Genomic DNA, 13,608 nt, shown 5'->3' on the forward strand with positions numbered 1-13,608 from the left:
TGAAATACTAGTCAGACAAAGATCTGAAGAAGTTAATCCAAAAATAAGGCGCTTGAGGATATTCAGCTATATAAATTTACATTGGAAATGCATGATATGATCTGTATGAGTTGCTGGTTCGTATCATATTGATATATTAAAATCCATGTGCCACCACATTAGGGGGAATTTTAATACTGCAAACCATCATTCCCCTCCCCTCCCCCAACTTCATGTTCCCATTCCAGCAATGTTGGGGAGAGGGGTTGGGAGCATAAGTTAAAATTACCAATGCAAATGCTCCTGCTTCTAGTGGGTTGGGGTATGCAATTCACCTACTCACAAGAGTTCTATTTAAATATGCTCTGAAGGCGATATGCCTCAGATTTTAGCAGGCCTTGGGCCACACTTCCTATCAGGAAATCCAGTAACTGAAACAAACCAAGACTAACGGGATTCAACAGATGCTCGAATAATCTTGCTTCCATCCCTACAATCAGCCTCCTACTCACAACAGGACGCTGCCACTCAAATTCACCATCCCAGAATAACCCCACAATCTGTGATCTCCTCAAGTCTCCCCAGGATCTTATAACCCCCACAATCCCCTCAACCCTCCATGATCTCCTGCCTTAGCCATGGTCTTAACCTAACTCCCCTAACCTCAGCGTTGACTGACAATCTCCTCATAGCCTCTGCCTAACCTCCCCTGGTGCCATGGTAAGTCCCTTCCTTCATTTTGTTCTCAGTCTTAAGCCTTCCAGTGCAGGCCTCTCTGCATGACTATCAACCTGCTTCTCCATTTGACTGCTAACCGGCTGTGAAAGGAAGAAGAACATTTCAGATAGGGTCCTGTTGTTAAATTCGGCAGAATCTCTGTTCCTTTTATTGCTGTGTTTTCTAACACCATGCTGCCACCATAGCGCTCCCATACTCTGCTTTCGAGCCCAAGTTTCCAGTAAATATTGTCCGTTCCACCTTCTATTTTCCAGAGAGACTATAATTTCAGTGGTACCCTTGTTCATTTATTCAAAATCTCTATACTTCTAGTTGTTTTTTGCCTGCAAAAGGTAAAGCCGCCATAGTCCCAGATGACCATAGACCACTCTCCCTTTTTGAGGAGGAGAGCTGATTGGTGGTGACTTAACGCCTCAGGTGAGAGACGAGGCTGAGAAGGCAAGGCCTTTTCCCATGCATCGCAGAAGGTGAACCCCAGTCTATTTACCTACTCCAACAGCAGGATGTCCTGCACATTAAACAAATTAAGTGTAGGTTTGCCATTTTAACTTCCCCTTCTATCCACAACCTGAAGGGTAGAATCTTGCACCATCCCCCATCACTTTCTCTCCCCCACACAATTAATCAGTGGGAGGAATGCCTGTGGACAGCCTTCCCAATTCATTGCCTGTTGAGAAGACAATTAATGCCCAGTTATGGGTCTTGTCCTGCTGCCAAAGGTATTTACCTAGTAACAGGTGGGGCTTGCCATGTGAGGAACATGACAAGCAAACCCGCATGACATCATTTTCAGGTTCCTATGGGGAGCTGGTGGCCTCTCATTCAAAGGCACTGCTTAATCAGGGTACCTGACATTGGAAAGAGATGTCTGCTAAGAGGCACTCCCCATCTCTATGATCTCTCACAGCCACCATCCTATAACCACCCCATCCTGTCATCACTTACCTCTGGTCTGGGATTCAGTGAGGATACTAGACCTCCCCAGTGGTGCTGCCATTCAATAGAATTGCTGGCCTCTGATTGGCCTGCAGCTCCCGCCAGGTTGAACTTCCACCCCAGGGCACTTGTTCCCATGGACAGCTCACAGCCAGTGTGTCCAGTGCCTGAATGGAACAAGATACAGCAAGCCTTCGCTGAAAGAGATAACATGGGACTCTCATTGGCTCTGCAGCCATGACCAGGACCTCGGTCGCCTCGAAGAATCTGTCTGATGTCTCTGAATTTAGTCTTCTGCACTATTCTGGCTAGGATCAACACAGGATTTATCTTTCTTCTGAACAAACTGCAACTCCCTGATCTAAACATTGACTTTAATAGTTTCAGACAGTAATTGTGATGACCCATCTTGATGCTAGACACTGTGTGTGTCTCGTTGAGCCTATTGATTCCTAGATGGAGGGAAACAGAAAAAAGGAAACAGCATTTACGACATAGACTCTTTGTCAGAATTCGGTAGGTGTGAAAGATCTGACCCTGTTGTGATGAATTGTGTTCTTGGACTGGCACAGCCACTGCATTTAGTCAGCATTTGCTATTTAAATTTCAGTTCTGCTTTGTCTGGAGCTCCTTTTTTCCCTTTTTTTTCCTGTTTTGGTGCCTTCTTGATTCTCATGTATTATTTACAATGTTATATTCTTTTCATGTTTCTCCATGACCGCACTGATTATAATTTTTATCATCCAACAGTTTCTATTAAGCAATGTGCAAGTTGCTCAATTCACCTCTATGATTGGCATATTTGTTAATTGCAACACCCTCACCTCTCTCTTTTCTTTCTGTCTTTCTAACCTTTTAGTCTTCGGTAGTGATGAAGTAGTGTGTGCTCTGACTTGCTCATTGTTTGCTGTACTCAGCACATTTCCGAATGCAGACCCAGGAAAATCTTCCCTTTGATCTTCATGTCAGCAATCCTTGCATTAAACATTGGAAGGGATTGACTTTCCTGCTCTACAGGTTGACTCTTTGCATGGATTTATATTGTTTATTGCTTGGAAATCAGCAAGTGGTATTTAAATAAGGTATGGAAGTTAAAATACCCAAGGCCTCTTTTGGACTGGGTGCCTTGTGAGTTGATACCTGTGGCCAGGATTTTCATATTTTAGGTGAGTAGGGGGAGTGGGTAAATTTCTAAGTTGCCAAGTTACCTATCAGAATAACAGCACACTTGCTCCCCAGAAGAAACATTGTTTAATTGACAGCTCAGGATTCCTGATCTTTGCAATCATAGAAACTAGAAGCAGGAGTAGGCTATTCGGCCCATTGAGCCTGCCTGCCATTCATTATGATCATGGCTGATCAAATTCAATATCCTGATCTCCCCTTTACCTCATATTTCTTGATCCCTGTAGCCCCAGGAGCTCTATCAAATTTATTCCTGAAATCAGACAACGTTTTTGTCTCAGACAACATTTTGGCCCCAATTTTGTAATGTTTGTTTACATAAGTCAAGTGTGTTCAAGGTCTTGTGGTTTTTTGGTTTTTGTAACATTATAGGGTTGGGTGGCTGAACCTTTTCAAACATAGGGGAAAGTGATCAATGGAGTACATTTTTTTCAAAGCTTATTTTTACACACTCTATTTTACATTGCAATTTTCTTTGTTCTAGAAAATGTACAGTGGTCAATAGCCATGGAAGTGCCAGAATTTGACAGAGGGGACATGAAGGGCTTGGGGTACGAAAGGGGGAGAGTACCTTGGCATGGGGGCATGGACGGCCTGAGAAATGTAGGTAGGGTTTATAACTTGACATGGGACATGAGGGACCTTGGCAGGTGGGTGGAAGGGCAAAGCTTAGCATAAGCAGCATGAGGGGCCTGAAGAGTGGGTGGGAGAGCATAGACATTATTTTTGAATCTCACCTGCCTGAGGCTCATAAGATCCCACCCAAGGCCAATGGAGAATGCATTCTGCAAGCCTTTCCTGCCCCGATTCTGGGACGGCGTGGCGTTAAAATTCCAGCCCATAACTCCTTTAAATATCTGTGAACGATAACTCTTTAAAAACCTAGCCTGACTGCATAAAAATTGTGGAAGAGTTGCGGATACCTATCTTCACTATGGGACTGGCCAGGTTGGGAGCGCTGAATGTAGCTTCTGACAGGAAGTAGCCCATGTCCTTTAAAGGCACTCCCAAAAACAACAGTCTTGGAATGGAGTCAGGAATCCAGGAATTAGGATCAGCCTGCCACTTTTATCGGGCTTCCAAATCAGCTCGACTCGATGAAAAGTCAGGCCCTCAATCATTTACGACAAACTGGTCTTCCCATTAAAATTGAGCCGACGTTTCAACCTCTAGATTTCTGTCACTGTAATTTTGGATTGCTTGGCTACTCCAGCAATGCAGACACTTCTACAAATAATATCTCAAATTCAAAGTCTGCCAACAATCATGGTCAATGTTCATATGTGAATAATGACTAGCCCAAGGCTATTCATAATGAGAAGTCAACAGCTTTAGGGAGGCTGAATAGGGAATTACCACGTTGAGAAATAAAATTGCACAGAAAAAAAAATTTGGTTGCACGAGTGAATTGCAATTGCTACTCACATCAGAAAGCAGATTATCCTGATGAGAAAATTATGTCACAGAACATTTACATAAATTAATCAATCCTTTGGGATCTGTGACATATTATTTGTATCTCTGAGTCTTCTCACTCCAATCCGAATACTAGGTTTTTTTTTGTTAGTTAATTCAGGCTTGATATCAACCTGCTTTAATTCTGAATAGACAGACTGAAGTAATGTTACTATCCAAGTTGCTTTAACTGAATGTATTTTTAATTTGAAATTGTCCAGTGCTTTCTTCTTTAACTGCTTTTAAATGGAGTTAAAGACCACATCAGTAGCACCAGTTCCCTATGGACTTATATGGCCAGCAGCAACCCAGAGGTAAACCTGCTGGATTCACATTGATCACCCGCCAAAATATTGAGTAAAAGTAAATTGGTGTTCACATCAGTGGCCTCCATTTATTTGAAGACTGCCGTGGGTTGCAAGACTTGCCATTTAGAACTCTCTCACAGCTGCGTTGTCCTGATCCTTCATTCCAAATAAAAACAACTTTTGTCTCTTTTCCAGTAGCTCATCGTAGGGCAGCTTTGTCTAGCTGGAGAAGAACAGAAAAAACGCTCCCTCCTAACTCCCCCATTCTCAGGGACATTAACTTATGATCATCAGAAAGGCAAACAAATCATAGGAAATGATCGGTTGAATCATTTTCTCTGTGATTCTGAAGCTGTCAAGTTCAAAGCTGTGAGACTGAAGCACAGAAATAAGGGAAGGGCGATTCTCCCAAAAGTGCTGAATTGGTGGGAAAACTGTTCTAGATCACAACTGTTTTTTCAGTGCAGGTTCAGACTTCTGCACTTTGTGCACTGCAGAAGTCCCAGTCATGAATATAATTTATAACCGGGTTGGGGGGGGGGGGTGAGGGGTGGTTGCTATTCGTGCCAGAGTCTTACAGTTCTGGAACTCTGCGCATGCGCAGGGGCCCCAATCTGTCAGTCTCCCCCTTTGGTGGCCAGCCCTGAACCCCTGCAGTGCCTGCATTTTAACTACAAGAGAATCTTGAACAATGACTCCCAAGTCCCTTTGTGTATCTGATTTCCTAAGCATTTTCCCATTTAGAAAATAGTCTACGCCTCCATTTGTCCTTCCAAAGTGCATAATCTCACACTTTTCCACATTGTATTCAGTCTGTCACTCCTTTGCCCATTCTCCTAACCTATCCAAGTCCTTCTGCCCAATGCCCAGTGGACAGTGCCAGGCTGCACCCTGGGCATGGGCACTTTGCCCTTTGGGCAGTGCTGGGGCACAGATTGGCACTGCCAGGCTGCCCATGCCCAAGGGGCCCCCCTTTCCTTCTGGCACAGTCTCTCAGTAGTTCCCCGAACGTAGGGAGTACTCTAAATCCTGCTGGAATGAAGTATTCCTAGCGGGATGGGAGATGCAATCGGGCCCAGCAAGTTTCAGCAAGTCCGGGCCCAATAATCACGTGCAAAATATATTTAAAATACATTTTAAAAAGATTCAAATGACTTATCTCTCTTCCCGCCAATTTCCAGCGCAATCTCAACTACAACTGTTCTCTGGTTCTGGGAGACGTGCATACATTCCCGGTGCATGCGCGAATCCTGCAACATGGCCAACATGCGATCCTCCTGCCTGGATCCACCAGAAAATTTGCAGGTCGCAATGGGAGAATTGGGCCCAAGATTTGCCTTTTAGATTCTGAACTTTAGGAAAATATCTGCACCCTGTTTATTGTCTAGAATTTAATTGAATTCTTCTGTTAATGACTTACCTGAGCAAATATAAAAGTCACTTATTTGCAATGAGTGTATAACTGTCGGTAAAATGTTTACTTTATATCTAACAGGTATTAAATGTTACATCCTAACAGGTATTACATTTTTTTATGGCTCCGAGATGGTCTTAGTTGAACTAATGGAAACAGCACGACATAATGTGGTGATGCAACCATAAAAAATTAAATGAAACAACATATTAAACCACAGCTTTATGAGACGTAATCAAATCGATTGTGATCACAGGAGATGTGAAGTCTATAGCTCACACCATCCTTAGGGGAGACAAGGAAGTTTCTAAAATTATAGCCCAGGATTTTTCTCCAGTCATTATCAAGACTGCATTCTATTTTGAGAACAAGCTCCATGTGCTGCTGTCCTGACTTTGTAGTTGGGTTAAAGAAGCCAGTTCCTTAAGTACATTGTAATCTGTTTTGAAACTGAAGACTCAGAGAGGTAACATAAATGTTCAGCTCCCCAAGTTAACAATGCTAAGATCTGCAACTTTATTCCAAAATAGGAATCAATTCTGCCATTAATTGTTAGACCCTGCTTTGAAGTGCAACAGAAGGAGGAAAACTATACATGTGCACCCTTGTAGCATAACACTTCCTATTGCTCTCCCTGCTAGTTGAGTGTAAGCATAATATACATAAAATATAGAGAAGGTTTAGAATCACATAATCATAGTATCCAACAGTGCAGAAGAAAGCCATTTGGCCCATTGAGTCTGCACCGATCACAATCCCACCCAAGCCCTATCCCCATAATCCCATGCATTTACCCTAGCTAGTCCCTCTGACAGTAAGGGGCAATTTAGCATGGCCAATCCACCTGACCCACACATCTTTGGACTGTGGGAGGAAACTGGAGCACCCAGAGGAAACCCATGCAGACACAGGAAGAATGTACAAATTCCACACAGACAGTGACCCAAGTCGGGGATTGAACCCAGGTCCCTGGTATTGTGATGCAGCAAAGCTAATCATTGTGCCACAGTGCCACTCCGGTTTGTTGCTTGCTTACTTCATATATGCAATATCAAGCAATTAGCCAAATTCTATCATGCTTACATAAATTATTCAATATTTATAGCTATAAACAGGAACTTATTTTCATTGCTGGTTAGCCCAGCATTTTTTTACCCATCCTAAGTTACCATTGAGGAAGTGATGGTGAGCTGCCTTTTTGAAGTGCAAACATTCAATGAAACGCTGTGCTATATTCCAATTGGAAGATGGCCCATCTATATAACCCATTCAAGTTGCTATTAATGGGCTAATTTTGTATTATACTTCCTACTAAAGTACTATATCTTGAGCATCTGATACACACCATTTACATGAATTATAGCACCATAATTATCTATCAAACATAGATGAGGATATCATAGGAAATTGATTCAAAGAAATAACTGTGCAGCACTTTAAAAACATTTCATAGTGTTGATACATCTCACCTTGGAGAAGTCTTTGATATGAGTTCTGAAACTCTCTGCATGTAATCAGTGGCAAGCACTACAATTTCTTCATCCTCTGAAAGGTTGTCATGAAATATTCTGTCCAGTAAATGTTTCCATTGAACCTGTAAAATGAGAAAAGGATGGTACTCATATGTACAGTTGGAGGTGAGAAGATTAACTCTACAAAAATTGTTTTTTCAATAAACTAAAGCTACTCACAGTTGGTGCAATGCGCTTCAATTCTCTCAGTGTGATTTTGTTGTACATGGTATTGATATCTCTTCTTAGAGTATCCGATTCCGAAATTGTTATCTTCAGTCATTTTTTTAGGAAAATAAATAATGAGATGTTTTCACAAAATGCACTGTTGCAACAAATAGTTTTCTTAAATTGACAATAAAGAAAACAACCATAAATCATTATTGGTTGGTTATACTATTGGTCTCTTCTGGATACTGACAAAGGCAATGACCACAGTGGTAAACAGTTTGGCTACTTTCTCAATCAAATTAGACTTTTCGTTTTGCAATCCAAGTTCAATCTGTCAATATGTACCATTTCCATTGGGTTATGTGCGAAAAACAATGTCAAAGTACAAGGTAACACAATATGTGGGCAGTAGTCCTAACACTCGCCATATACTTGTGACTTCTGTGACTCAAGGAAGTTTTAATGCTTGCAATTCAGTGAAACGTAACTAAATACATTACTTGGAAGCATGTTCTAATCACATCTTTGATGAAACTTGCCACAGTTAGTGTGTTGGACTACCTGCACTGCACCACTGAATCAAATCATATTTTCAGGTGATGTACATTTTTGTCCAAATTCTCTGCATTATTTTTTTTACAATCGAACTCTATTGATTTATGTTGGTTGTCTTCAAACAAGTCACTGATATGTTCTTTTGCTAAATCAACCTGAAAACAAGCAGACCTCAGATGAACTGATTTATAATTTATGAAATAGTCCTTGAAATTAGAATCATACAGAGGAGTTCACGAAATCCATGATGGTAGGACTAGCCCTTTCATAGATCTATCCAATTAGTCCCACTCCCCTGCTTTTTCCCCCTTTAGCCTTGCAAATTTTTTACCTTTCCAATACTTAGCCCATTGTCTTTTAAAAGTCACTAGTGAATCTGCTTCCTCCCTTCAGCTGGTGCATGCCAAATAAGATTATAAAAATGCTGCACTGTAGCCTGTATACTGTACATGGGAGTACAGTGGTTAGTACTGTTGCCTCACAGTGCCAGGGACCTGGGTTCGATTCCTGGATTGGGAATGTCTTAAGACTGTCCAGGTAGTGTCTGCACGTTCTGCCCATGTCTGCATGGCTTTCCTCTGGGTGCTCCGGTTTCCTCCCACAGTCCAAAAATCGTGCTGGTTAGGTGCATTGGCCATGCTAAATTCTTCCTCAGTGTACCCAAACAGGCGCTGGAGTGTGGCAACTAGGGGATTTTCATTCTAATTTCATTGCAGTGCTAATGTAAACCACAAATGTCACACTAATAGTGTGACACTAATAAATAAACTTAAACTCAATAAACTTAATGCTGGCTTTGCTGTTACATATTGGCTCATCATTCCGTGACCACATTTGTGAACCTCTGGCCATTTTGCTTTGTGTACATTTTTCTTTACATTGGTCTCAGCATAGTTTAACCATATTTACTGATCTTTCAAAAAAAACTGTAACGCACTTTGAGTTTAAGTAAGTATTGGTGGTTAATCACACTATGGTAATGACAAGTAAATATTGATCAGTTCCATAACCTAATGTCCAACACTTTTCGGTAATATCTATTGCATCCTGGAATTGATGATGTACATTATTTATGACCTACTTTTATGGTATTCCATTTGCCTTCTCTTATGAATGACAATTATGACTGTAATTAGAAGTAAAAGAAGAATAATCAATTTAACATAGATTTTTGTCAAAGCCTACAGTAAGTCACAGCCAATTTGTTGTTTTACTTACATTTGCCAATTGCACCTCTAATTGTAGTATCTCTTCCGTCTTCTTTTTGGCATCATCTCCCCCGAGGAGACTTACTAATTTTTCCATCAGATCTTTGTACGCTCTCAAAATCTGTTCAATAAAAACATGCTGTTAATGGACAAGATGCAATAAATTGGTGTGGTTATTTTAAACTGAGCATTTTTTTCATGGACTTCATGACTCTTCATGTCAGAGCGAGCTCTGGAATTACTTGTTCCTGAAGTAGGTTTTCAAAATCTATACAGATTATTTTTTTCTATAGGGTTACATAACCTGCTTTAAATATAACTCTGTGAGTAACAAAATATTTAAGCACAAGTTCACTGCCACAAGTAGAATCAGACAACAGGAAAAAGGATGTTTTTACAGGCACAATCTAGCCATACGTAGGGGGTAATTCTACCAAAAGTGTTGAATTGGTGGGAAAACTGTTCTAAATCATGATTATTTTCTCAGTGCAGCTTCAGACCTGAATCTCCCCACTTTGTGCAATGCAGAAGTCACAATCGGGATTCTCTTTAAAAACCTGGGGCGGGGGGAACCTATTTGCACTGGAGTCCGACAGCTCTGGAACTCTGTGCATGTGCAATGGCTCAATTGCCGGCCAGCCCAGGACTCCCACAGTGTTGCCCCTATAGTCTCCTCCCATGGCCCGATCACAGCCCCTACAATTCCTGGGCCAGCCTTGACCCCCCGCCCCCGCCCCCGTCTCACTCCAGAGTGCCCCAAAGTCCAGCCCAACTCCGCCCTCCCACATCGCTCGCCTCCCTCCAGCCCAGACTGATCCCCATGCAAAGTGGCAGCGGGACCCCCAGCCCCACCGATTGCCCCTAGAACCTGCCCATTCCCCCTTGGCACTGCCCAGTGCCCAGTGGGCAGTGCCAAGCTGCTATTTGGGCATGGGCACTTTATGCCTTGAGCAGTGCCAGTGGGCACAGGCTGGCACTGTCAGGGTGCCCATACCCAGGGGGCACCACCCCCCCCGTCACACGGGGATTGCCTCCCCTTATTCCAGCGGGGTTTCCCGCTAGCTTCCCGAACGTGGGGAGCTACTGAAACCCTGCCGTAATGAAATACTCCTGGCTGGGTGGAAGATTCAATTAGGACCTGCAAGATCCCGATACTGATAATGAAACGTAAAACATATTTCAATTGTATTAAAAAAAAGACTCAAATGACTTGCCTCTCTTCCCGCCGGTTTCCAGTGCGGTCTGGACTGTGACTGTTCTCCAGCTACGGGAGACACACATCCGTTCCCAACGCATGCGCAAATCCCAGAAAAAGGCCGACAACGCAAAACTCCGCATCGGACCCGCCAAAAAAGTTGCAGGTCGCAATGGGAGAATCGGGCCCGTAATTGCTGATTAATTTAAATCTCTTCCTTGCATTTTGAGGATTATGAATATGCATCAAGTATTTATATAATGTTGCATTATGTTTTCCACACAAAGTAGGTCTTTTTTTAAGTATGGGAATAATAAATGCCATCAGCTGGAAAAGAAAGTTAGAACCATTGATTATATTCTTTTTTAAAGAAAGGGATTAATTCATGTGCAGTTGACCAAACCTGGAGTCAAGTTATGGGACAACATTCTCCAAATTCCCAGTTGTGTGCTTCCCGCCGGCAGGAGATGGTGCATTATTTGGTAGTGGCGGCAATCTCTGGTCCCGCCACTGTCAATGGGAATTCCCACTGACTTCACCCCACGCCGGCGGGAAACCAGTGGTGGGGGTGTGCTGCCGGCCAGACCGGAGAATCCTGCTGGTGTGAACGGCCGCAAAGTTCCAGCCATGTCGACCTTACTCAAGGAGGGATATGCATGTTTTGGAGGCAGTTCAAAGAAGGTTCAATAGGTTGATCAAGGAAAGGTTGAAAAGATTGGGCCTATACTCACTTGAGATTAGAAGCACAAGAGGTGATTTTATTGACACAAGATTCTTAGGGGGGGGGGCAGTTTAGCAGAGTAGATGCTGAGAGGATTCTTCCTCATAGGGTAAACTAGAAATAAGGGGCACAGTTTCAGAATTAGGGGTCTTCAGTTTTAAAATAGAGGTGAGGAGGGGAGTGATGGGAACGTGCATCGTCAGGGGGCGATGGGAACGTGCATCGTCAGGGGGCGATGGGAACGTGCATCGTCAGGGGGCGATGGGAACGTGCATCGTCAGGGGGGTGATGGGGATGTAAACTGTCAGGGGGCGATGGGGATGTACACTGTCAGGGGGATGATGGGGGTGTACACTATCAAAAATCATTAATCTTTGAAATTCCCTACCCAGGGAACAGTGGTGACTGGTTCATTGAATGTATTCAAGGTTGGGTCAGATAGATGATTTGAGTTACAGGAAAGTGGAGGTGATTGAGGAGGTGGGAAGGGGAGAGGGTGATGGGGTTGGCAGGCAGTGAAGTGAAAGTAAAGCCTCAATCAGATCAGCCATGCACTTATTGAATGTCAGAGCAGTATTGATGGGTCGAATGGCCTACTCCCGTTTCTGTTGATCAACAAACTGTCAGCTCGGACACTGGAAACCAGAGTTGTTTTTAATGGGATTGATTTGATGACAATTGAAGTGTTCCAAGTGAAATAAGTCTAGATATTCTAAAAGTTGCTTTGATATTTTCTCATAAGCTTCAGAGTGTAGGAGGATTTGCAGTTACAACGCTTTGCATTCCTTCCCCGCACTCATAAGGGAGACTTGTTCAAAGTTGGAGATATATGCTTGTCATTCAATGAGTAGGGGTTTGAGCTTTTCAATTTTAACCAGAGATCAGGAAGCAGCTAACAAAATGCAGCACAAAGTGTGTCTTTGCTCTCATCTGAACAATAGCAGTCATTTACTTTCATCTATAAATGCAAGTGACATTGTAAATTTGTCATCAGTTGTACCTTCTTTCATAGAGTTAGCTTTAATCCAGTTCTCAGTGAGACAATGGGAGAAATTAATTAATTAGTTGTCAGTTTCACTTTAGCAAGCTAGAAACAGGTGAACAACTCAGAAACATACAAAACCTTACAGCTCGAGAAGGCAATGACCTCAATTTTCCAATATGGGGAGTGGTGAATGACTCAATTTAAGTCACTGATGCGCCTCAGGATCCTGAGGAAGGTTGAGTCAGGAGGGGCTATGGGAGGGTGTAGCACTCATGGGAGGTGAGGGAGTGGGTGAACAATGTTGGGGATGAGGGAGTGTGCATTGTCAGGGAAAGAGGGAGAGTGAATATTTTTGGTTTAAGGAAGGAGTGAACAGTTTCAGGGGGGTGAGCGGGCGTACGCTGTCAGGTAGTGAGCGGGCGTACGCTGTCAGGTAGTGAGCGGGCGTACGCTGTCAGGTAGTGAGCGGGCGTACGCTGTCAGGTAGTGAGCGGGCGTACGCTGTCAGGTAGTGAGCGGGCGTACGCTGTCAGGTAGTGAGCGGGCGTACGCTGTCAGGTAGTGAGCGGGCGTACGCTGTCAGGTAGTGAGCGGGCGTACGCTGTCAGGTAGTGAGCGGGCGTACGCTGTCAGGTAGTGAGCGGGCGTACGCTGTCAGGTAGTGAGCGGGCGTACGCTGTCAGGTAGTGAGCGGGCGTACGCTGTCAGGTAGTGAGCGGGCGTACGCTGTCAGGTAGTGAGCGGGCGTACGCTGTCAGGTAGTGAGCGGGCGTACGCTGTCAGGTAGTGAGCGGGCGTACGCTGTCAGGTAGTGAGCGGGCGTACGCTGTCAGGTAGTGAGCGGGCGTACGCTGTCAGGTAGTGAGCGGGCGTACGCTGTCAGGGGGTGAAGAAGTGTGCACTATTGGGTGGGAGAGTGTATACATGGTCAGGAGTATGAGGGGGTGTACATTGCCAGGGGTTGAGAATGTGTACACTGCCAGGGATTGAGGGTGTATAAATTATCAGGGGTTTGAGGGTGTGCATACTGTCAGGGATATGAGGGATATACACTATCAGTGGTATGAGGGTGTGTACACTCTCAGGGGTATGAGGGATGTATATAATGAGGGTGAGAGTGGTAGGCTGTGCTGTATTGGAGACTGACTGGTTTATTTAAACAGTGCAAATCAATTAACTGAAGACAGAGCTTCAGAGCTATGTCTTCAGGTCAAAGCTTCACTGGAATTAGACTTTCCACTTGTCTT

The 13,608-nt window shown here is 43.6% G+C and overlaps 1 protein-coding gene across 2 annotated transcripts in view; it reads right to left on the reverse strand.

Annotated features, from left to right (window-relative positions):
- Positions 1 to 13,608, reverse strand: part of ecel1 (endothelin converting enzyme-like 1) — a 78,536-nt gene that overhangs the window by 31,112 nt on the left and 33,816 nt on the right. For both annotated transcript variants that reach the window (XM_080186456.1, XM_080186455.1), the window contains 3 exons: positions 9,471 to 9,581; positions 7,707 to 7,799; positions 7,485 to 7,609 (listed from right to left, as the gene is read on the reverse strand). In XM_080186456.1, the coding sequence (XP_080042582.1) occupies positions 7,485 to 7,609; positions 7,707 to 7,799; positions 9,471 to 9,581 (329 nt within the window). The remainder of the gene's footprint in view (positions 1 to 7,484; positions 7,610 to 7,706; positions 7,800 to 9,470; positions 9,582 to 13,608) is intronic.

Source organism: Carcharhinus amblyrhynchos, chromosome 3 (genome assembly GCF_965287045.1).
Source record: "Carcharhinus amblyrhynchos chromosome 3, sCarAmb.v2.hapA, whole genome shotgun sequence".
NCBI lineage: Eukaryota > Metazoa > Chordata > Chondrichthyes > Carcharhiniformes > Carcharhinidae > Carcharhinus > Carcharhinus amblyrhynchos.